Source organism: Natrix helvetica, assembly GCF_964273705.1.
Source record: "Natrix helvetica genome assembly, chromosome: 1".
NCBI classification, from domain to species: Eukaryota; Metazoa; Chordata; class Lepidosauria; order Squamata; family Natricidae; genus Natrix; species Natrix helvetica.
The window spans coordinates 341376928-341399053 of record NC_138548.1 but is presented as its reverse complement, the minus strand read 5'-3'; the positions used below and the strand labels follow the sequence as shown (position 1 = coordinate 341399053).

The 22126-nt window shown below is 46.2% G+C and overlaps 1 protein-coding gene across 2 annotated transcripts in view; it reads left to right on the top strand.

Moving 5' to 3' along the window:
• IL17RC (interleukin 17 receptor C) overlaps positions 1-22126 on the top strand; it is a 52714-nt gene that overhangs the window by 18549 nt on the left and 12039 nt on the right. For both annotated transcript variants that reach the window (XM_081947495.1, XM_081947494.1), the window contains exons 6-13: positions 429-546; positions 648-692; positions 3753-3898; positions 8355-8414; positions 12297-12360; positions 13482-13666; positions 20586-20636; positions 21414-21459. In XM_081947495.1, the coding sequence (XP_081803621.1) occupies positions 429-546; positions 648-692; positions 3753-3898; positions 8355-8414; positions 12297-12360; positions 13482-13666; positions 20586-20636; positions 21414-21459 (715 nt within the window). The remainder of the gene's footprint in view (positions 1-428; positions 547-647; positions 693-3752; positions 3899-8354; positions 8415-12296; positions 12361-13481; positions 13667-20585; positions 20637-21413; positions 21460-22126) is intronic.

The window sequence follows — 22126 nt, the reverse complement described above, 5'->3', positions numbered from 1 at the left end:
GGCTAAGACTCTGAGCTTGCCAATCAGAAAGGTCAGCAGTTTGGTGGTTCAAATCCCTAGCACCACGTAACAGAGTGAGCTCCAGTCACTTGTCCCAGCTTCTACCAACCTAGCCATTCAAAAGCATGTTAAAATGCACGTAGAAAAAATAAGAACCACCTTTGGTGGGAAAGTAACAGAGTTCCGTGCACCTTCGGCTTTTAGTCATGCCGGCCACATGACCACGGAGACGTCTTGGATAGCGCTGGCTCTTTGGCTTTCAAACGGAAATGAGCACTGCCCCCTAGGGAATGATTAGCACATATGTGTGAGGGGAACCTTTACCTTTACCTATCGTGTACAGTATACAGGAAAATGACAATAAAAGATTATTCAATTCAATCTGGGTGAGAAAAGCTCTTTGATTTTTCCCCCCTCTTCCTTTCCAGTGGTCCCTGCAATACAACTGCTTCCCAGTAGCTCTGAGTGGGGAGCTGCATCTCAGAGTCTTCACGTGGCCTCGCTATCGTTCTGCAGGTGTGTTACAACTCACGCACCATGGACCAGGTGAGTTCTCCAGAAATAAGAAATGGAGCAATAAATCCATTTGATAAGATCAGCCTGATCCTCCCAACCCATTTGATGTCTCTGTTGTGTTCTGTTTATAGACTGTACCTGGCCCAAAGCCACAGATGCCATTCACCTGTGCCAAGGTATGCTGTAACGCGCTGATTTTCCTATCAATACTTTTCCCTTTGTGTAGGCATCAACAGGGATTCAAGCAACTCCCAGAATTCCTTTTTGTAGCATAAAAGAACCACGTTTTTCCTTGGATCAAACCCCACAGCCAAAACATCCAGGCACAAACAAGGCCTCAAATCACAGTTTAAACCATAAGCCATAACTTACAAGCTAGAACAGCTGCATCAACACAGCCCATTCAGACCTATTATAGCTGTGTTGTATGAATCAAACCACTTAAATATTTACATCATTTTTTAAAGTGTTTTTATTCAGCATTTTCCAAACATTAAAATCACAATCACACTTTTACAACTTTCCGTTATCGGTATTTCTTTTTTCTAATTTCAGGTTTTCCATTGTACAACCTGTTCTCATATACATATTCCTCTTTGTTTCATGCTTCCTCATTTTTACAATATATACATGTATATACAATATTTCCATCTCTATTACTTTCTAAATATATACCATCTCCTTTTTTGTGTTGTCTATGTATTCATTATGCATTGGTTTTACATCTCTTTTCAAGCCAATTATACCACCTATTCCATATCTTGTACTACTCTGTTTCCTCTCTATCTCTTAGTTCCATCGTTAGTTTGCCCATTTCTGCTCATTCTAGTAACTTTTTTATGATCTCTGCATTTGAGGGAATGGTTTTTTGTTTAATTCACATTCCCTCTGAACGATGATCATTGCAGTTATGACACATGCTAGAAGCATTTCCTAATTCAGATTTCCTTTTAGGATTGGGTCAGATTATTGTGCAAGTGTGGACATCTGGCCCCCGATATTCATTCTTAAGTATCATACTCTTATTATTGTAGAGTGAAGTTTGACTTTCTGTGCCTGAGGAATATTTGAAATATTAAATAAAATTTGCACAAGTCATCTCATCTATAATATGCAATTCTGAGCTACAGAATGCAGTTAGTTCTGGTTGCCCTAAATAATTTACTAGCAGCTCTGCAAAATTCCCATGATATTTAAGAATGAACAACCATACTTATTTTGAAATAAGTACACCACTTAAAAGAGGATGTATGATAAATTATAAATATGAAAGGTATTTATTGGAATGTAGTTATCAATATCAGCAAATACTAAATGAAGTGTGCTCAGATGCTGAAATACACCATGTAAATTAATTGGAGAGAGTGGAAAGGAAAGGTAGAGGCAAGGAGGAAAAGAGGAGACAGGAGAGAGGGAAATAGAAGGGAGAGGAGAAGTAGGAGAAAAAGAAGGAGTGGAAAGAGGAGAGAGGAGAAAGGGAGAGGAAGGGGAAGTAGAGAAGAGAGGGATGGCAGAGGGAAGAAAGAAGGTAGGGAGGAGGAGAAAGTGAGAGGAGAGGATGGCGGTAAAATAGGGTATAATATGGTGTGTTAAAAGCAGAAGAGCAATATGATAGCTGTTTTGGGTCGAGGGAATGATATAATAATGGACAATACAAAATAATTTCTGTTCAGATATAATGGTATACTTGTGGGTTATATGTAGGAAATTAAAATAAAATAAAAAACGTTTTTTTTTAAAGAAAAAGAATGAATGACCATTCGAAGTTACAATATCGCTGGAAAAAGCAACTTACAACTGTTTTTCATACTTCTGTCGTATCCCCATGGTCACATAATCAAAATTTGGACTTTTTGCAACTGGCGTGTTTTTATAACAGTTACAATATCCTGGGATCGTGCAATTACCTTTTGCAACTTTCTGACCAGCAAAGTCAACGGGGAAGGCAGATTCATTTAACACCCGGGTTACTAACTTCATAACGGCAGCGATTCATTTAACAACTGTAGCAGGAAAGATCACAAAATGGGACAAAATTCAGTTAAATCTCTAGCTTGGTAATGGAAATTTTGGGCTGAAATGTGGTTGTAAGTTGATGACTATCTGTGTTTATTTATTTATATTCCACCTTTAATACAATACAATACAATACAATAGTAGAGTTGGAAGGGACCTTGGAGGTCTTCTAGTCCAACCCCCTGCCTAGGCAGGAAACCCTATACCGTTTCAGACAAATGGCTATCTAACATCTTCTTAAAGACTTCCAGTGTTGGGGCATTCACAACTTCTGGAGGCAAGCTGTTCCACTGATTAATTGTTCTAACTGTCAGGAAATTTCTCCTCAGTTCTAAGTTGCTTCTCTCCTTGATTAGTTTCCACCCATTGCTTCTTGTTCTACCCTCAGGTGCCTTGGAAAATAGTTTGACTCCCTCTTCTTTGTGGCAACCCCTGAGATATTGGAACACTGCTATCATGTCTCCCCTAGTCCTTCTTTCTATTAAACTAGACATACCCAGTTCCTGCAACCGTTCTTCATATGTTTTAGTGTCCAGTCCCCTAATCATCTTTGTTGCTCTTCTCTGCACTCTTTCTAGAGTCTCCACATCTTTTTTACATCGTGGTGACCAGAACTGAATGCAGTATTCCAAGTGTGGCCTTACCAAGGCATTATAAAGTGGTATTAACACTTCGTGTGATCTTGATTCTATCCCGATTTTTTAGTAAATAACTCAAAGCAGCGAACATGCCTAATACTCCTTCCTCCTCCTATTCCCCCCCCCCCACAACTACAGCCCTGGGAGGTGAGTTTACCTGCGAGAGAGTGACTGGCCCAAGGTCATCCAGCCAGCTGGGTGATTTTCTTAAAAATGATTTTTCTTGCTTCAAACTTAATGAGATTAATCAATTTTATCATATTGGGCTATTTACTTGGTTTTTTTTAAAACATACTTCATTTGTGGGTCCTCTCCTGGACACAATCTTGTGTGTAGATGCCATAGTGCTGGTCTTGGCCCATACTCAAAAGGCTTTAGAGATGAGATAGTTGCCTGCATTAAAAAAAAAGAAATGATTTAAGTAGTAAAAAAGATAACAGGGGAACAGACAAACCATCTAGGAAGATTAGATGCTTTTTGGCCTCCCAAGAAACGAAAGCCCTATTTGGAATATGCAGGACCGGACAACTGATTTGAGCCCTCAATGCTGTGGAATTCTAATAAAAAACTTTTGTCTTACAGTGCCAAGTTTATCCATTTCTGTGGGACTCCAGTCAGCAATTCTACACGTGGAAAACATCCCTAAGGGACAGCATTTCAAACTGTGGCTGTATCTGAATCGGACGGATGGATTTAAAGGTTTTGATCAGGAGACTCCCAGGTTGCTGGTAAGTGAAGGTTTCCCCCAGTGTTTGTCCTGCCTAGTACTTCCCGGTCAAGATCAGGGTAATCCTTGCTTAACAACAGCAATTGGAGGCAAATTTTCTGTCGCTAAACGATGCAATCATAACGTGGGTGTCACACGAACCTCCTCGCTTAACAGAAGCAACCCTGGCACTCCCATTACTATTGTTTAGTGAGGATCACGGGACTTTAAGCGAGTCCCAGGAGAGTCGCAAACAGGCTGGCAGGCAAGTAAGTGGCTGCTTTTGGTGGGAGAAGGTCAGGGGTGAGATCCTACCGGTTTAACAACTGGTTTGCTGAGCGCATGTACGCAATTTACAGAGAAATCACCTCCCACGTTACTGCTGGGGAGGAAAACAGCTGAGGCGTGGAATCCACTCTGCCACGCCTGTCAGATGGGCTTCAGAAAAGAGAATATAGTTGAGCATAGTGTGGGGTGGTGGGTTGGTTTCCAGCTGAAAGTTGGAGCTACCGATTCGCCCAAACTGGTCTGAACCAGTAGAATCCCACCCCTGGAGAAGGTGCACAATTGGCTGGTGAGACATTGAGTGGGATCGGGAGTGACAGCTGCGTAGAGACAGAGTGTCAGGCCTGCCCCAACTTCGACATTTAAGAAAGAAAGACTCTCAACTCCATCTGGTTGAAGTGATAGGTTTTTTTAAAAAAAACCTCTCATTTAGTTTTTTTAACTAAAAATTACATGGTTGCAGCAAAAGTAAAGCTAGATCTGAGTAACCTTGTAAAGGTTACCCTTTTCCCCTTTCTCTGGTCCTTCCCCCTTGATCAGTCCATCAGTACCCAATAATATGCCAGTTTGAAGTTTTGGAAACTGCTTTGAGGCTTGGCATCTCTCGATGTAGTTTCACATTCTGTTCCCAGGCCGTATGTCCTTGGCAGCTGCCTCATTCCAGTTTGGCACCTCGGGTTCTTGCCAGCGTGTCTCCCCACCCTCTGTTTGTCTTTCCATGCTCATGCCCAAACTTCACTTCCCCAAATTCCTTCCCCCGTTCCCCCGTGCTTTATGGCAGGATACCAGCAGAATGAAGAAGCTGAAAATGGTAGACCTGACAAGTGACTATTGGAGCAACTTGCAGCCTTCTCTACTGGCTTCCCCGATTGACTTTGCTTGCAGGAAGCTGGCAGGGAAGGTCAACCATGCTGGTCATGTGACCATGAAACATAGCAACTGTCATAGGTGTGAACTGGTTGTCATGTGCCCAGCTTATGTTCACATGATTGTTGTGACCCACCAGTGGCCAGTGGAGCTGGCAGCAGATTCGGACAGTGAGGAGGTTGGGGAGGAACATGGGCCAGTCCTGGAGTCTGGGGAAGGCTCTGATGAGGGCTCTGCGTCGGAGGCAGAGAGTGGGTCAAGGGCATCTAGCAGTTCTCAGCTGCCTTCAGAGCTAGACAGCAGTGAGGCAGAGGAACAGCTGGAGCCTGTTCCCAGTGTACGCATGCGCAGAGCTGCGAGAAGAAAAGAACAGCTCAGAAATCAGGGTGGACTTGGGAGTAAAGCCACAGGTGATTGGTGAATGGCCCCTCCTATAGGAAATAAAAGAGGAGTGAAAGGAGAGTGGGCTTTTGCAGGAAACAATTTGTTCGTTCGTTTCTTAGTTCGTTTCAGGAGTGTGAAGATCTGTCCATGAATCGCAGAGTCTTTCCTTGGACAGCACTGCGTTTGGAAAATATTTACACGTCAGCTTTCCAAGCTAGATAAGGTCTGCGGTCATAAATTCACCTTTGAAAGATTGTTAATCAGGCCTTTGCTGAATGTGAATGAGAGGAATTCACGTTCGTTTAATAAAAGGGGTTTTGTCGGGGGCCAGGAATCTGCTTCGTGCTTTTAGGGAAGCCTGGGTCAGAACAATGAGTGCAGAGACAATGTGATCGCTGGAAGTCGAAAGTACCACTCGTTCAGTGCCATTGAAACTTTGAATTGTCACCGAACAAGTGGTTGTTAAACGAGGGCTACCTGCATATTATTTCCCCCATTTACCCTTTTTTTCTTGGATGCTTATAAACCTTGCTCATTTTGTTACTGCCTCCAAATGAAGATGCTATGGAGCTTCGGGGAATCAGATCTCCAGGGTTTTATTCCTAACTCAAGGAAAGAATGACTAAAATCAAGGGATTTCCCATCGTTGTGATTAAGGATAACAAGGTGTTTCTTCTTGTTGAAATCAGACAACTGAGGTGGAAATCAGAAACAGTTGTTATTTCAGCCTAAAGAAAAAGCAAGTGTCAGCCCTCTAAGTGTAGACCAGACTAAGAAACTAATGCCACCCAGGACTACTTTTATTGTAACAGCTATAAAGTTATCTGTGGACTGCCAGTTTTGGGATTCAAATAATTTAACAACTGGCTCTCTGCCCTAATGACCGGCTTGGTGGGCGTGGCCATAGTGGGCATGGCCAGTGGGTGTAACAGGCAGCACTTGGCCTCCTGCACCCCCCTGGCAGCAAAAATGGGCCGTGGGGGGGAGGTGCCCGCCACATTTTGGGCCTAGTAGACTGTTGTGTCTGAACCAGGCAAGCATAAGGTGTCAATCAACACCAACCGGATGCCTGGATTGGCTGATTCATGTAGGCGTCACCAGGGGGAGCTAACGTTATTCTGATTGGTTGCCAGTTTGACAGCTCATATATAAATAGCTATCAAACCTGAGTTCTCTGTTCTGTTCTTATTATGCATAGTTTGAGTCTTAATAAAGCTGTTACTTTACCGGATCGCCTCAGCATCTTAATTAACAATTAAGTACATAATATAGACCTCCCTGCAGCCTCCTGGAAGCAAACACAGGCTGTGAGGGGGCCACACCACACTCCCCGCCCGTGCCCCATTTTGGGCCTAGTAGGCCTCTCTGCAGCCTCCTGGGAGCCAAAACGGGCTGTGGGGGGACTTCTGCAAGGGGTGGGGCAGGAAGGAGCAGGGCCAGCCAGCAATTTAACAGCCATTTTGCCCAATCCGGTCCAAACTGGCTGAATCCTACCACTGGCTGCTTCTCCCTGAGAAGGGATGCCTGCCCACTCCATCAGATCAGATAGGATGGCATGCTCCAGGCCCTTTCTCTTAATTGTTGTCGTCTAGCCACAACTGTGAAGCAGGTCTTGTCCATAGTAGCCTCTGTCCCATGGAACACCCTTCTCCTTGAAATCAGTGGCCACTCACCCAAGCTCATTACTAGCATCACATTGCAAAGAACAAGAATATACATTCAGTTTCACAGTTACTAAGTTTGTTGGCCGAGCAATGACAAAAATAGCCCAGGAATTGATTGAAGCCTGGGAAACAGGCCCCTTGTCAGTCAACAGGGGTGCTGATTTACCACCAGCTCATCAAGTAATTAGGAGCCAAGGGCCTAGCAGCCCAAGGAAAGAACAACCAATGATTTAATAGCCGGCCAACAACACATCAATTAACAACTAAAAGCAACACAAAACCAGGCACCACATAGAATGCATATAATAGCCCAGGACACACATTTTGGAGAGAGAAAAATTCCCTGAGGATGGTCTCCAGCATGAATCCAAAAGTTTGGAAGACTGAACTTCTGGTCCTGGTGGCCTACCCAGATTGGATCCCGCAACATTATCCCAAGACACACATATATGCCTTCATGTCAGCGTTCCAAGTATCATGCAGAATTAAATCAGAGTCCAAGACAAAACTTTCCTTAAAGTTCCAATTTAATAAGTCAGACATCTTAGCACATCTGTGGAATTCCAACTCTGATTTGCTTCCTGGGATTCCACCCAGTTGAAAGTTCATGATCTTATCCCCACACCCATAAATCCATCACATGGTCCAATCTTCTTCGCCCACGCTGGCATCTCCACCCAGCTGGTTCCGGTCAGATGTCGAGGTACGGAGACAAAAGATGACCTTGGGCTACTAGAAAGAATGACAACAACACATTCCCCAAATCTACTCCTTTCTATTCCCCCCCTCCCAACTACTACACTAATGAAACAGCATAGGAAAATAATAGAAAGTGTGGCAGGCCAAAGATCCTAAAAGAAACATAACTACAGGCCTGACACTTCATTTGCTTACCTTTTCTTTTAAAGCCTTAAAAAGCGTCTTTTTCCTCTAGGTATTAGAATAAAGTGAAGCTGGAGCCCAGTGGTTGCGATATTTATATATTGGGGTGTGTTTTTTAGGGGCTGCTAGAAGATGTTCCTTGGATACTAGTCTTTCTTTTTCTTTTATGTTTTTAATCGCTGTTGCTGCGAGTTGCCGGAATTATGGAATATAGGATGGGTAGCCATATATGTATTTGAAATAAATAAAATATATATAATTTTAGTCGAGATGGGTGGTATATAAATTTAATAAATGAAATAAGAACAAAAAAATTAGGAATCCTAGTATCCTGAAAACATCTGTGAAGTAGTAGACCCTGATTTACTCACGGTTTCCTATTTCCCACTAACCTAGGCTGGATCGGAGAATGTGAGTTTACCACTCTCGCAGGTGTTTCCTTGTCTCTGCTTCCAGGTAAGAACAATGCTTCAGAAGATCTCTCCCCTACTTCTTTAGGCCACCTGCCCATAGTTAAATTTGCCATACAATTGCAGAGCAGGCAAGAAAGAACAAGATTAAGGCAGAGTTAGGATATTTTAGCCCATTTTCTCACCTGTGGCATTTCTCAGAACTGCTTCTAGAGATGGAGAGATTGAGTACCTGTGGAGGGTTGGTTTCTTAGGTAGAAATGCATGGCCCTGGACTGGTGCCAGAGGACTCACTGAGGAAGGGCAGGAAATCCCAAGATAAGAACTGTGGAGTGAATGTTTTTAACCTCTAAGCAGCTGAAATCTAGAAGCTCCTGAATTATTTTAAATTAGGGAGGGACAAGCTGTAGTCCCCAGATGGAATCAGGCCTGCAAGGATATCATTTGTGACTTTTCCTGACCAAACTAAGATTCACTGTAGTATAAATGCTCCAATGAATTGGAAATCTGCCATAGATAGAGGTTTTCTTTTAAGTCTATCTTTTCCAAAACAGTCCAATATAGTAATGTTATAGTTACTGTGTTTCCCTAAAAATATGACATGTCCTGAAAATAAGGCCATGCCAGATTTTCTGGGGTAGGGTGGGCAAAAATATAAGCCCTCCCCTGAAAATAAGCCCCTTGGACAACTCCCCCCCTCCGGCGAAGCAGAGTGCCACTCACCGACTTAGTGATATCCCAAAGGCACCAAGCTGTGGGAGCCGGGGGGGGACGACTGGCAAACTTGCAGCTTGGCACCTTCAGGATACCGCTGGGTCAGTGAGTGGCGCTCTGCCCGGCTGGAGAGAGGGATTGCCAGGCAGCTGTTCGTGAGTGCGGTCACCTCATGGCTGCGACAGTGCAACACAGCCGTTCGCCTCTGAGGCTGTGCCCGCATCCTCCTGTCTCCACACCAGGCTCTTCGGGAGCCCGCTCACAAGAGAGCAGCCGCCCAGCAATCCCAAAACAATAAGCCCTCCCCCGATTATAAGGCCAAGGCCATATTTTGGGGGTCAAAAGAAAATAAGACCCAGTCTTATTTTCTGGGAAACACGGTATTAGCTTGTATGTTAAAATTTACTATTGATTTTTCTTTGGCTTTGCTATATTTTTTATTGTTATCCTGACATGGCACTGTCTTTTCAATAAACAACAACAAAACAGTCCCATTATTATCTTAGCATCATTGTCTCACCCATTCCAGCGCCAGGCTGTTAAAAATGTAGTGCAAGCCTCCTTCATCAAAACATTCTCTATCCCTATTCTAACAGTGCCTGATTTACACTTGATTTTCTCAAAGAGCCTGGTGCGTACTCAATAAAACACTTCTTTTGAGAAAGCTGTCCGTCTCGGAGTGCTGAATTGGTTAGGTTCAGCAGTTGGAACCTTGACACAAGGACTGGTTTCTAGATGACCATCTTTTTTCTGAGTATAAGATGCACCAAGATTTTGAACAGGCAAATTTTTAAAAAAAAGTTTTTGCACTCTGCAGACCTCCCAAAAACGGCTCTGTTTTTCATAAAAAAAGAGAGCATGCATAGCCTTTAGGAGGCTTGTAGTGTGCTCCTGGAGGCTGGGGGGGGGGGGCAGAAATGAGCAAATAACGGCCCATTTTTTGCAAAAACGGGCCTGTTTTTGTCAAAGAAAGTGCATGTATAGCCTGTTTTTCACTCATTTTTGCCCTCCCCAGCCCCCAGGAGCACTCTGGAAGCCTCCTAAAGGCTATGCATGGGCATTTTTGCAAAAGGGGCGGGGTTTCGGGAGGCCAAAAATGCTGTATTCAGTGTATAAGACACACCCAGACTTTCACCCTCTTTTTTGAGGGAAAAAAGGTGCATTTTATACTCTGGAAAATACGGTATTTGTAACAAATGAGTTTTGGCAGTTGGTAGCACTTGGCTAATCTGATCTGAAGATCAGAAGCAAAGGCATGTTGAATCTAGTTAGTACCGAGATGGGAATTTAGGAAGCTTTTCCATGGTTGTAGACTTGTCTGGGGCATTAAAAAAGCTTCCCAGTACAAGGCCACAACATGCGTTCTGTGGCCAAAGAGCACTGTGCAGATGTGCCTGTCAGAGCACCAAAAGCTGACCTTGACTGGATTATCTGATTTGTTCCAAATGGGAGGGTAGCTTCAGATGCCCCCTGGGCTGTGCCTGACAACATCTGGTGACCTATTTCATGTTTGCAGCAATTCCCAGGTAGATTCTCCTCTTTTCTATGTCAGACTTTGTCTTGTGGGCTTAGTGTGCATTAATGGCAATCTACAACTGATTAAGCATATGGTTGTACAGCATCACCCACTGCCAGTTAAGTCCTTTGAGAATAGCGATATCAAACGCCCTGTGTCATGAGGTTCCTCTCGCACATATGTGCTAGTCATTCCTGACTCTAGAGGGCGGTGCTTGTCTCCATTTCAAAGAGAAAGAGCCAGTCCTGTCCAAAGACTTACTTTACTTTACTTTACTTTATTCATATTTATAGACCGCCCCCTCTCCCAAAAGGGACTCGGGGCGGTGTACAGTCAATACATAAAAGATACATAGATAAAACAATACTTAGATATTTAAATACATAAATAGTTAAATACTTAGATACTTAGATACTTAGATACTTAGATGGAGGAGGTTAAAAGAACTGTACATTAAAGTAAAGTATTTAAAATACAATCTTTAAAAGACCCCTAAAAAATACCCCGAAAAGTTAAATTTAAAATGGTTCCCCTAAAATACCAATTAAAATATATCTGTCAGGAGGTAAAAGTTATGAGTGTGCCAGGCCAGCTAATCGAAACAGGTGAGTCTTTAGTTTTTGTCGGAAGGAGCGGAAGTCGGTGGTGGTTCTAATGTCGGGGGGGAGGTCATTCCAGAGGGTTGGGCCCATCACAGAGAAGGCTCTACTCCTAGACGCCGCCCGTTGGCATTGCCTGGTGGACGGCACCAGGAGAAGTCCCTCCCTGTGAGAGCGGATTGGTCGCAGCGATGTGTGCGGCAGGATGCGATGAAGACATCTTCATGGTCATGTGGCTTGCATGACTAAATGCTGAAGGCGCATGGAACACTTATCTTTCCATTAAAGTGGTCCCTATTTTTCTACCTTCATTTTTATGTGCTTTCGAACTGCTATGTTGGCAGAAACTGGGACAAGTTACAGGAGCTCACTCCGTTACGCAGCGCTAGGGATTCGAACCGCTGAACTGCCGACCTTTCTGATCGACAAGCTCAGCGTCTTAGCCACTGAGCCACCATGTCTCTATTACCATCCTCAACCAGCTGTTAATGCATGGAGGAGGGGGGGGGCAGGATAGGCCCCTCCCTCCCAGGACCATCCACAGGGGGTTTCAAAAAAGTCAACATGGTGGCTGCAATTATGCAACTGCGGCCTTGAGCATATCTATACAATCTTCCTTGTATCAATCAGATGTATGAACAGACCAAATCAAAATAGGCCCACCGTTTCACACGACAGTCCCTACACTGGGTTGAGTCATGTGGCTTTAAGAAATGAGACCACAAGCCAGAGTTGATTCTAGACCAGTGTTTTTCAACCTTGGCAACTTGAAGATGTCTGGACTTCAACTTTCGCTGGCTGGGGAATTCTGGGAATTGAAGTCCAGACATCTTCAAGTTGCCAAGGTTGAAAAACACTGTTCTAGACAACGGGATGGAAAGGGTAGAGAAGACTGTGGATCCAAGGGGCTTTCCTTTCCTTGAGAAGAGGTTACCCAACCTTGGCATTCCTCCCAGAGGTAGATATTGCAGAAGTATAAAAATCAGATGGATGGATGGATGGATGGATGGATGGATGGATGGATGGATGGGTGGATGAGGAATGCTCTTTAAGGCCACCTCTCTCCCCCTCCTTATCCTCTCAAATATTCTGTTCATAGGTCTGGCCCAAGATTGAAGACCAAGCTGACACACCGCGAACTCATCTCTGTCCCTTTGCAAATGGTATGAAAATTGCATTTCATTTCTTTTTTAAGGCACATCACGATTGGCTAAAATAAATGTAAATATATGCATATGCGGGGGAATGGGCTTGCTGGGAAGATGGGATCGCTTTGATAGAAGTGTCCCAAAGGTGGTTTTTCAGAAGGCAACTGGACTTGTTTATTTTTTCTTTGAAGACATTTTGCTTCTCATCTAAGAAGCTTTTTTCAGCTCTGACTGGATGGTGGGGAATGGAAGGGTTTATATTCCTTGCAGGCAGCTGGTTATCTGTAGTTACAGACGTTTAGCTACGCAATTTGGGATGAATACAGATTTCCAGAAAGATTGCAGAGTACAGGAACCATTAGCACTAGTCAGGTGACCCTAAGGACACAGATAAATCTTCATGAGCTTCAATGACCCTCAAGAAGGATGCAAACAGTGGTGGGCTTCAAATAATTTAACAACCTTTTCTCTGCCCTAATGACCGGCTGGGTGGGTGTGGCTGGGTAGCGTGGCTGGGGGGGGGGCATGGCTGGGGGGGCATGACAGCACTCAACCTCCTGCAGCACTCTGCCAATCAAAGCAGGGCTTGGGGGTTAATTACAAAATGTGGGCTTTGCTTTGTGACATCCAGATCCAGCGAGCAAGGGGTGTGAACTGCAGAGAAAATACACTTTTGTTTGGTTATGAAGAAATATTCCCCAAAGTCAGACGTACACTAAACGTAGACTGAGTTTTAGCTACACACCTCCCCAGCAAACAGCAAATTTTGAAGCTCCAGGTAAAGAGGATTTATTTTAGGATGAGTAACCACAGTTTGCATGTTGGAGGGTCTTAAAGTCATGCCGTTCTCCGAACTGGTAAAAAACTTAACAATCGATTCGCCTGAACCGTTGCAAACTGGCTGCAGCCCACCTCTGGATGCAAATGATCAGCTGTCTGCAAGGAATATAAATCCTTCCATTCCCCACCATTCAGTCAGAGCTGAAGAAGCTCCTTGGATGAGAAATGAAAAAAAAAACTAAGTTTTTTTCAAAGAGAAAAGCAAGAAAGTCCAGTTGCCTCCTGAAAAAGCATCACAGACCTGGATGGCTGAGAATCGCTACAGACGTTGATAGAAGTGCAACCTCTCATTTCAGACCCAGCAGCTTTGGCCACGGCCTGGACACACAGCCGCTTGGAAGTTAACGCTACTGGTGGGAGTTTGAGCTGCTTCGTTTCTGCTCCGTGTGACCTTCAAGGAGAGCTGGTTCCCTGCTGGCAGATGGAAGACCTTGCCTGCCAACCTCTGCATCCCCATCTGCATCTGGTCCTCATTCCACATGTAAGTAGAGAATGCAAAAAAAAAAAGGGGGGGAGAGAAATGTCAATCAGGAGATGAAGAACAAGCTGAGAACTGGAACAATGATAAGGTCTCGTGCCAGTGTGCTGCCACTGCCCGGTTAAAGGGATTCTGGTAAAAAAAATTCCACTAGGAATTACAAAACATAAACCTGATTGTTGCAACCTTTTTCTCTCTTCCCTCCCCAATTTCTCTCTTTTTTCCTTGTTTCTTTTTTGTTCTTTCTCCCATTTTTGCACTAAACAGGAGTTTTCCCCTCCTTCCTTCCTTCTTTCCTTCCTTCCTTCCCTCCCTCCTTTGCTTCCTCTTTTGAAAGTCTGAGGACCCTGCTGAGAAATACAATACAATACAATACAATACCAGAGTTGGAAGGGACCTTGGAGGTCTTCTAGTCCAACCCCCTGCCTAGGCAGGAAACCCTATACCGTTTCAGACAAATGGCTATCCAACATCTTCTTAAAGACTTCCAGTGTTGGGGCATTCACAACTTCTGGGGGCAAGCTGTTCCACTGATTCATTGTTCTGTCAGGAAGTTTCCCCTCAGTTCTAAGTTGCTTCTCTCCTTGATTACTTTCCACCCATTGCTTCTTGTTCTACCCTCAGGTGCCTTGGAAAATAGTTTGACTCCCTCTTCTTTGTGGCAACCCCTGAGATATTGGAACAATGCTATCCTGTCTCCCCTAGTCCTTCTTTCTATTAAACTAGACATACCCAGTTCTTCATATGTTTTAGTCTCCAGTCCCCTAATCATCTTTGTTGCTTTGTTGCTCTTCTCTGCACTCTTTCTAGAGTCTCCACATCTTTTCTACATTGTGGTGACCAAACTGAATGCAGTATTCCAAGTGTGGCCTTACCAAGGCATTATAAAGTGGTATTAACACTTCACGTGATCTTGATTCTATCCCTCTGTTGATGCAGCCTAGAACTGTGTTGGCTTTTTTGGCAGCTGCTGCACACTGCTGGCTCCTATTTAAATGGTTGTCCACTAGGACTCCAAGATCCCTTTCACAGTTACTACTGTTGAGCAAGGTACCACATATACTGTACCTGTACATTTCGTTTTTCTTGCCTAAATGTAGAACCTTACTCTTTTCACCATTGAATTTCATTTTGTTAGATAGTGCCCAATGTTCAAGTTTGTCAAGATCCTTCTGTATCTTAAGCCTATCTTCTGGAGTGTTGGCTATTCCTGCCAGCTTGGTGTCATCTGCAAATTTGATGAGTTCCCCATTTATTCCCTCATCCAAATGATGCATCTGACATCTTCATTTCTCCAGAAGACCTTTAGGAGATGGAAGAGGTGGTCAAAAGACTCATAGTTGGAAAGAGATGCCATCTCTAAGAGTTTGTGCCATTCATAAATTTTAGTGCACACATATACACTCCCTCCAAAATACATAACTATATTTTTTGTGATGGAAACAATGAAAATAGTCATGGTTAAATATATGGAGTGTTGTTGTTGTAATTATTATTATAGATTTCCCTCCCCCCCCCCCACTTTTTAAGATGCATTTTTGGTCAACTCAATCCAGTGAATTTACTTAATATTCCTGCCTCCTATTTTTCCCCACAACAACAACCTTGTGAGGTAGATTGAACATACAGAGAACCCAAAGTCCCCCAGGTGGCTTTCTGTCCACATCAGAACTAAAACTCAGTCTCCTGGTTTCTAGGCCTCACCTTAACCACTACACCCTGCTGGCTCTGTTCCAAATACATCAATTCGATTTAATTAATTTAGGATCCAATCTGGATCAGTCACCGGGACCACAGGTTTTGTCTTCCGAGCTTTCGGACCAGTGGTGGGATTCACTTACCTTCCCTACCGGTTCTCAAATGTGAGCACACGTGCTACCTTCTGCACATGCGCACCGCCTTCTGTGGATGCGCAGAAGGTCGCACATTATGTCGGGGTGGGGTGGGCGGAGCCTGTTGCAGCCACCGCTACCGGTTCACCTAAACCGGAGAGGACTGGCTGAATACCACCTCTCTTTCGGGCTCATGCTGGAGCCCATCTTCAGGGAACTTGAAGGTTAGAGAGAAGTTTCCTGAGGATGGGCTCCAGCACAAATCCGAAAGCTCGGAAGACAAAACCGCTTCTCCCGGTGACCGACCCAGATTGGATCCTGCAACATTATTCTGGGACATGTATATTCACCTTCATTCATTAAAATATTCCAACTGAATTTCATTAGTTCAATGTAATGTTGACATTAATTGGTGAGATTGGTGTAGCTACTTGCAGTCAGGTGAAAGCTGTGCTTTGCACATCAATCAATCAATCAAACTTTTATTTATAAACCGCGCCCTTTCCTAAACAGGACTCGGGGTGGTGTACAGTCATTATTAAAAACCATATACATATCAAAATAGAATACATATATATAAACTTAAACATAGACGGAGGAGGTAGAAAATATACTGTACCATATTTAATTAAAATACAAATAAGATTAAAATTCCTTAAAAATTCCACGATAAGATGTTTGCCAGGAGGTGAAAAATGGAGCTATAAATCGGCTAAGCCAGCTAATTGGAACAGGTGGGTCGTAAGCTTCTGTCGGAAGGAGCGGAGGTCGTTAGTAGTTCTAATATCGGGGGGGGAGGTCATTCCAGAGGGTTGGGCCCATCACAGAGAAGGCTCTATTCCTAGGCGCCACCCGTTGGCACTGCTTGGCGGATGGCACCTGGAGGAGTCCCTCCCTGTGAGAGCGGATAGGTCGTAGAGATGTGTGAGGTGAGATGCGATCCCGCAGGTAACTAGGTCCCGTGCCATGGAGCGCTTTAAAGATAGTAACCAACACCTTGAAACGCACCCGAAAAACCACAGGTAGCCAGTGCAGCTCACGCAGGAGTGGTATTATATGGGAGTATCTTGTTCCTCCCATGATGGCCCGCGCGGCCGCATTCTGAACTAGCTGTAGTCTTCGGGTGCATCTCAAGGGGAGCCCCATGTAGAGAGCATTGCAGTAGTCCAGGCGAGACGTCACCAGCGCATGAGTGACTGTGCGTAGGGCGTCCCGATCCAATAGGGGGCGCAATTGGCGCACCAGGCGAACCTGGTGGAACGCCCCCCTCGCCACGGCTGTCACATGGTCATCCATCGACAGCCGGGCATCAAGGAGGACGCCCAAATTGAGCGCCCGTTCCACGGGGGGCAGTTGTTCGCCCCCTATGGCCAGCGATGGCATCCACTGGTTGAACCAGGGCGCCGGTAGCCACAGCCACTCAGTCTTGGAGGGGTTGAGTTTAAGTCTGTTGTCCCCCATCCAGACCCGGACGGCTTCCAAACACCGGGACATCATTTCGACGGCCTCATTGGGGTGGTTTGGGGTGGAAATGTACAGCTGCGTATCATCAGCGTACAGATGGTATCCAACCCCAAAACCACGGATGATCTCACCCAGCGGCTTCATGTATGTGTTGAACAGGAGGGGCAAGAGGACCGACCCCTGTGGCACCCCACAAGTGAGTGGCCTCAGGGTCGACCTCTGCTCCCCTGCCAACACACACTGCGTCCGGTCGGAGAGGTAGGAGCGGAACCACCGCAAAACGGTGCCCCCTATGCCCAGCTCTTCCAGCTGGCGCAATAAGATACCATGGTCGATGGTATTGAAAGCCGCTGATAGATCTAATAGGACCAGGATAGAGGAGCAACCCCTATCTCTGGCCCTCCAGAGATCATCTACCAACGCGACCAAGGCCGTCTCCGTGCTGTGACCGGGTCGAAAGCCGGACTGGGTCTAGATAGTCTGCTTCCTCCAGGTGACGTGGGAACTGTTGTGCCACCACACTCTCTACAACCTTCGCTAAAAAGGGAAGGTTGGAGACAGGACGGTAATTAGCTAGCTCCTCCGGATCCAGGGAAGGCCTCTTGAGCAGGGGCCTCACCACCGCCTCTTTCAAGGCGGCCGGCAAGGACCCCTCCTCAAGTGAAGCGTTCACCAGACCCAGGAGCCAGCCTCGTGTAACCTCCCAGGATGCCAGTACAAGCCAGGAGGGACACGGGTCCAGTAAACATGAGGTGGCTCGCAGTCGCCCACGTAACCTGTCCAAATCCTCGGGGGCAACAGAGTCAAACCCCTCCCAGCGTGGGGTCTCAAGACTTGCTTCCGACGTCTCCCCTGGTCCACTGAAGGGGGCCCATCCACTCCGGATCTGATCGATTTTGTCCTGCAGATATTCCCCAAACTCCTCTGCTCTACCCTGCAAAGGGGCTTCCCGCGGCCTCTGTGATAAGAGGGAGCGGGTCACCCGAAACAGGGCGGCAGGGCGATTATCCACAGACGCAATAAGAGCGGCACAGTGTCTACGTTTGGCTGCTCTCAGTGCCACAAGGTAGGTCCGTAACTAGGCTCTTACCTGTGTTCGGTCAGATTCGGAGCGTGAGGACCTCCACCTGCTTTCTAGGCGTCTCTTGTGGCGTTTCATCACCCTCAGCTCCTCGGTAAACCAAGGAGCCAGGGTGGTTCGTTGCCGCAGGAGAGGCCGCAAAGGCGCTACCCGGTCCAAGGCCCCAGCAGCCGCTCTATTCCAAGCGGCCACTAGGTCCTCCGTCCGGGAGCGGGTCAGGGCTACAGGAAGTGGCCCAAGCTCCGTCTGGAACCTATCCGGTTCCATCAGTCGCCTGGGGCGGAACCATCTGGGACAATCAGGTTCCGCCTCCCTGCGGTGGGGGGTAGCGCCGGGGAAGTCGAGCCGGAGAGATGAGTGGTCTGACCATGACAGGGGTGTAATAACTAGATCCCCTATTCCCAGATCACTCGTCCACTGTCCAGATACAAAAACAAGGTCCAGTGTGTGCCCACCTTCGTGTGTGGGGCCCTGAATTAATTGGGTCAGGTCCATGGCTGTCATGGAAGCCATGAACTCCCGAGCCACCTCGGATGCTTCGCCCGTCGACGGCAGGTTGAAATCCCCCATAACCACAAGTTTGGGGGTATCAACTGCCGTCTCCGTGATCAGCTCGAGGAGCTCAGGCAGGGCCGCTGATGCATAGCGAGGAGCCAAGTATACAATCAGCAAGCCCAACTACCTCCCTGGGCCCCATTTCACACCAAGGGACTCACACCCGGAGATCTGTGGCACAGTGAACTCCCTCGGTTCCAGACTCTCCCGTATAATTACCGCCACCCCGCCACCCTTACCCAGGGCCCCGCGGCTGATGAAATGCACGGTAACCTGGCGGGCACATCTCCACGAGGGGCAAACCACCCTCGTGGCCCAACCAGGTCTCCGTTATCCCTGCAAGGTCCGGCTCCCCCTCTGAGATCAACTCATTAATGAGGGGGGCCTTGTTAACAACGGACCTTGCATTGCAGAGCATCAGCCTCAGACCCTGGCTCTGTAGGTCCTGGCCACCTAGGCTGCGGGGGTTGGTACGAGCGACCGGGCGTGTCCAACAGCCACGGTCTCCCAACCGACTATGAGATTTTGTTCGGTCCTCGCACCCACCCCTCCCCACGACCGTTGAAATAAAACAACCCTCTGTAGGAATGTCATTTTCCCTCCCCCTCCCCACTCCGCTCACTCCCTCCTTGACCTCACCTGTTCGCCTGGCTAAAGTCCTCCTCCTGGCCTGATCTCTCCCACCCACCCTGGAACCCCCTAAAATGGATGAAAAACATCTTGTTAAAAACCCCCTAAGTCTTCGCTTCCTCCACCTCTCGGGGTTAACAAACCCGTCATTAAGGTGGGCCCTTGAAAGGGCAAAGGGCCATATCTGCGAGAGGGGGGACTCCCGCAGCTGGAGCAAGTCTGACCTCGAATATATACTGGAAGCGCTGTAACCAGGGCCAGGGTGCTATGGATGTTAAAATGAGTCAGCAAGCCAGGTTCCACATCAGGTGATAAATAAGGGGATGATGAGAAGACAGTAACTAGATGGAAAGTAGGTGGTAGGAAGATGGTAGAAAGGTAGAAAGATGGAGGCTGGGAGGCAATCTGTGGTGTAGGTAGGCAGACGGTTTAAATGGATATTTGATGGATTTTGATAGTGGGCTGGTAAAAGATGGTGGGGATAGTCACGCAGGCACACACAACAGTTGGCTCGGGAGCAGTTGTAGATAGTCAAAATGACAAGTGGGCAGGTAGTTGTAAAAAGTTGTTGATAATCAACGAGGGACACCTGGGCACAGTCTTGGCAGGCAGATGGCAGATGGCAGGGGTTGATAAATCCTCTGCCTCCTGGCACACTCCTCCCTCTGCCAGGCTCCAGGCTCCAGACTCCATAGATCTTTAAGGGCTGGACTTGTCGTGGCCTGCCCACCCCCCTATTTCAACGACCCCCCGCTGTTGGTCCAGGCCCGAGCGCTGCTCCGGCCGGCCTACGGCTCTCCCGCGGGCCTTCTTCGGCCTCCAACGTCTCGAGCCTCGTTCCGCCCCCGAACGGCCTTCCGGCGGTCCTCACCCTCCAATTCGGCCCTGCTGGCATCGCCGATACCGCCGTCTCGCCGCCCGGACTGCTGGGGGCCGTCGCCGCCACTCTCTCGCTCTGCCTTGCTCTGCCTCGCTCCTCGCCGCCATCGCCGCCCTCCAGCTGGAGCTCCGACCATAACTCCGCCTCCAACTCCCATCTCGGCTCCAGCTGGGACAATCTTCTTATCATCCTGGCTATTTGACCACCCTGGAAGGCCAAATTAGGCCCTATGGAAAGCCAGGGTGGTCGCTGCTCTTAATCCTCGACCCTCCAGATGGAAAGAGGGTCGGGGGCACCCCCACCTTCATCAGCGAGCTCCGTAGTCGTACGGAGCTCAGAGGTCAGCAGCCATTCCCCTGGAAGCTCCTGAGGGGGCATGAGCAGAGGGGGCAGACATACAGTACACACACATAATTTGGCTTTCCAGCCTCTCTGCATTGGGTTTGCTTGTAACAGAATTAATTTCCCCAATTTTCATAGGAACGGCAGGAGTTTCCAAGACTGCGACCTCATCCCAACCTCTGTGTGCAGGTAGGAACATATATATATATTTTTAAATGGGCAACCTTACTTTCAGTTTCCAAGGATCCTCCACCGGACTGAACTATTTTAGCAGACATCAAAAGTCAAAAAGAGGTTCTCTCATTGCTCTGAAATGGAGTTCGGACTGATTTACAGGAGAGAGGAAAAAAAGACCGGAAAAAGAAGGCATCTTCAATGACTTTTTGCTTCTTGGAGCTGCTGTTGTGGTTTTATTGACCTTCATCCACAGTCTGTCTCTTAATCTAGATCATGGTTTTCAACTTTGGCAATTTAGAGATGGCAGGTGGGGAATTCTGGGAGTTGAAGTCCACACATTTTTAAATGGCCAAGGTTGAAAAAAACCATGTCTAGATGTATAAAGTGAAACTGCCTGCTGTTTCCTGAGCAAGTCATATAAAATAATCATCGCCACTTGAGAGTCTGCTTTATGACTGTATCCAGCATGGAACAAAATCCCTGCAAAATTACATGCTCCACATTTTATACAAATAAGACAGAGAGAGTATAATCCAACTGCAAATAAAAGTCTGTTGTTGACTTCCACAGAAAAATTAAACCCTGAGACACTTTTCTTCCAATTTATTTCCCCATTGCGCTTCTATAAGTATCTATCCAGATTCAAACCTGGTCAAGAAAGCCACACATATTATTACTAACTAGAAATGGTTCTCTTATGTGATTATGTGATAAGTGGTGGTGCCCATGAACGTGGTCCTGATAATCTCCCCCAGATTCCAGCAATCCAACTTTTCCCTCTTTGTACAGGTAAGAAGGAATGGAAGTACCTACCTCCAAAGCTGCCTGCAGGATGGTAAGTGCTGATGTAGATGCATGCCAGACTTTTCCCACAGTTAGCACTTCGGTTTATTCGGCAACATTTATTTTAGCTCTAAAAGTGGTTCCAGAAAGGTTTTTAAGTGGGGAATGGTCAAAAGCCCGCAGTGCGACTATGGTGCACCAGAACAAATAATAGCACACACAGTTCAAAAATGTCCCCTCAGAAAAATTTCAAGGCACCTGGGATGATCTCAGCCACACCAGAAGCAATGAGATGGTAGGCTTCCCTAGATATCAAATTATATCATCTATCCCATTTCAACTCTATGGTGCCTTATTATGGTGATTTTATTATGGTTGTATCTTAAATTAATATTTTACCTCATATATTGTATTGTCTGCATACCTTTTATTTATATGTACTCTCTGTGTATATATATATACAATATATATAGAGGGATTTTCATGGGTACAGGTATGCATGTTTTGGTGTATTCGGGTCTTTTCCTGTGTAAGATTTCCCGTGTAACAATTTTACACGGGAAAAGACCCAAATACACCAAACCATGCATGTTTTCGTAAATTTTCACGGGTGTAGGTATGCTGGTTTTGTTGTATTCGGGTCTTTTCCCGTGTAGGATTGAGATTGTCTTGGCAACGTTTCGGCAAGATCTCACTTGCCATCTTCAGGTTTGGGCTTA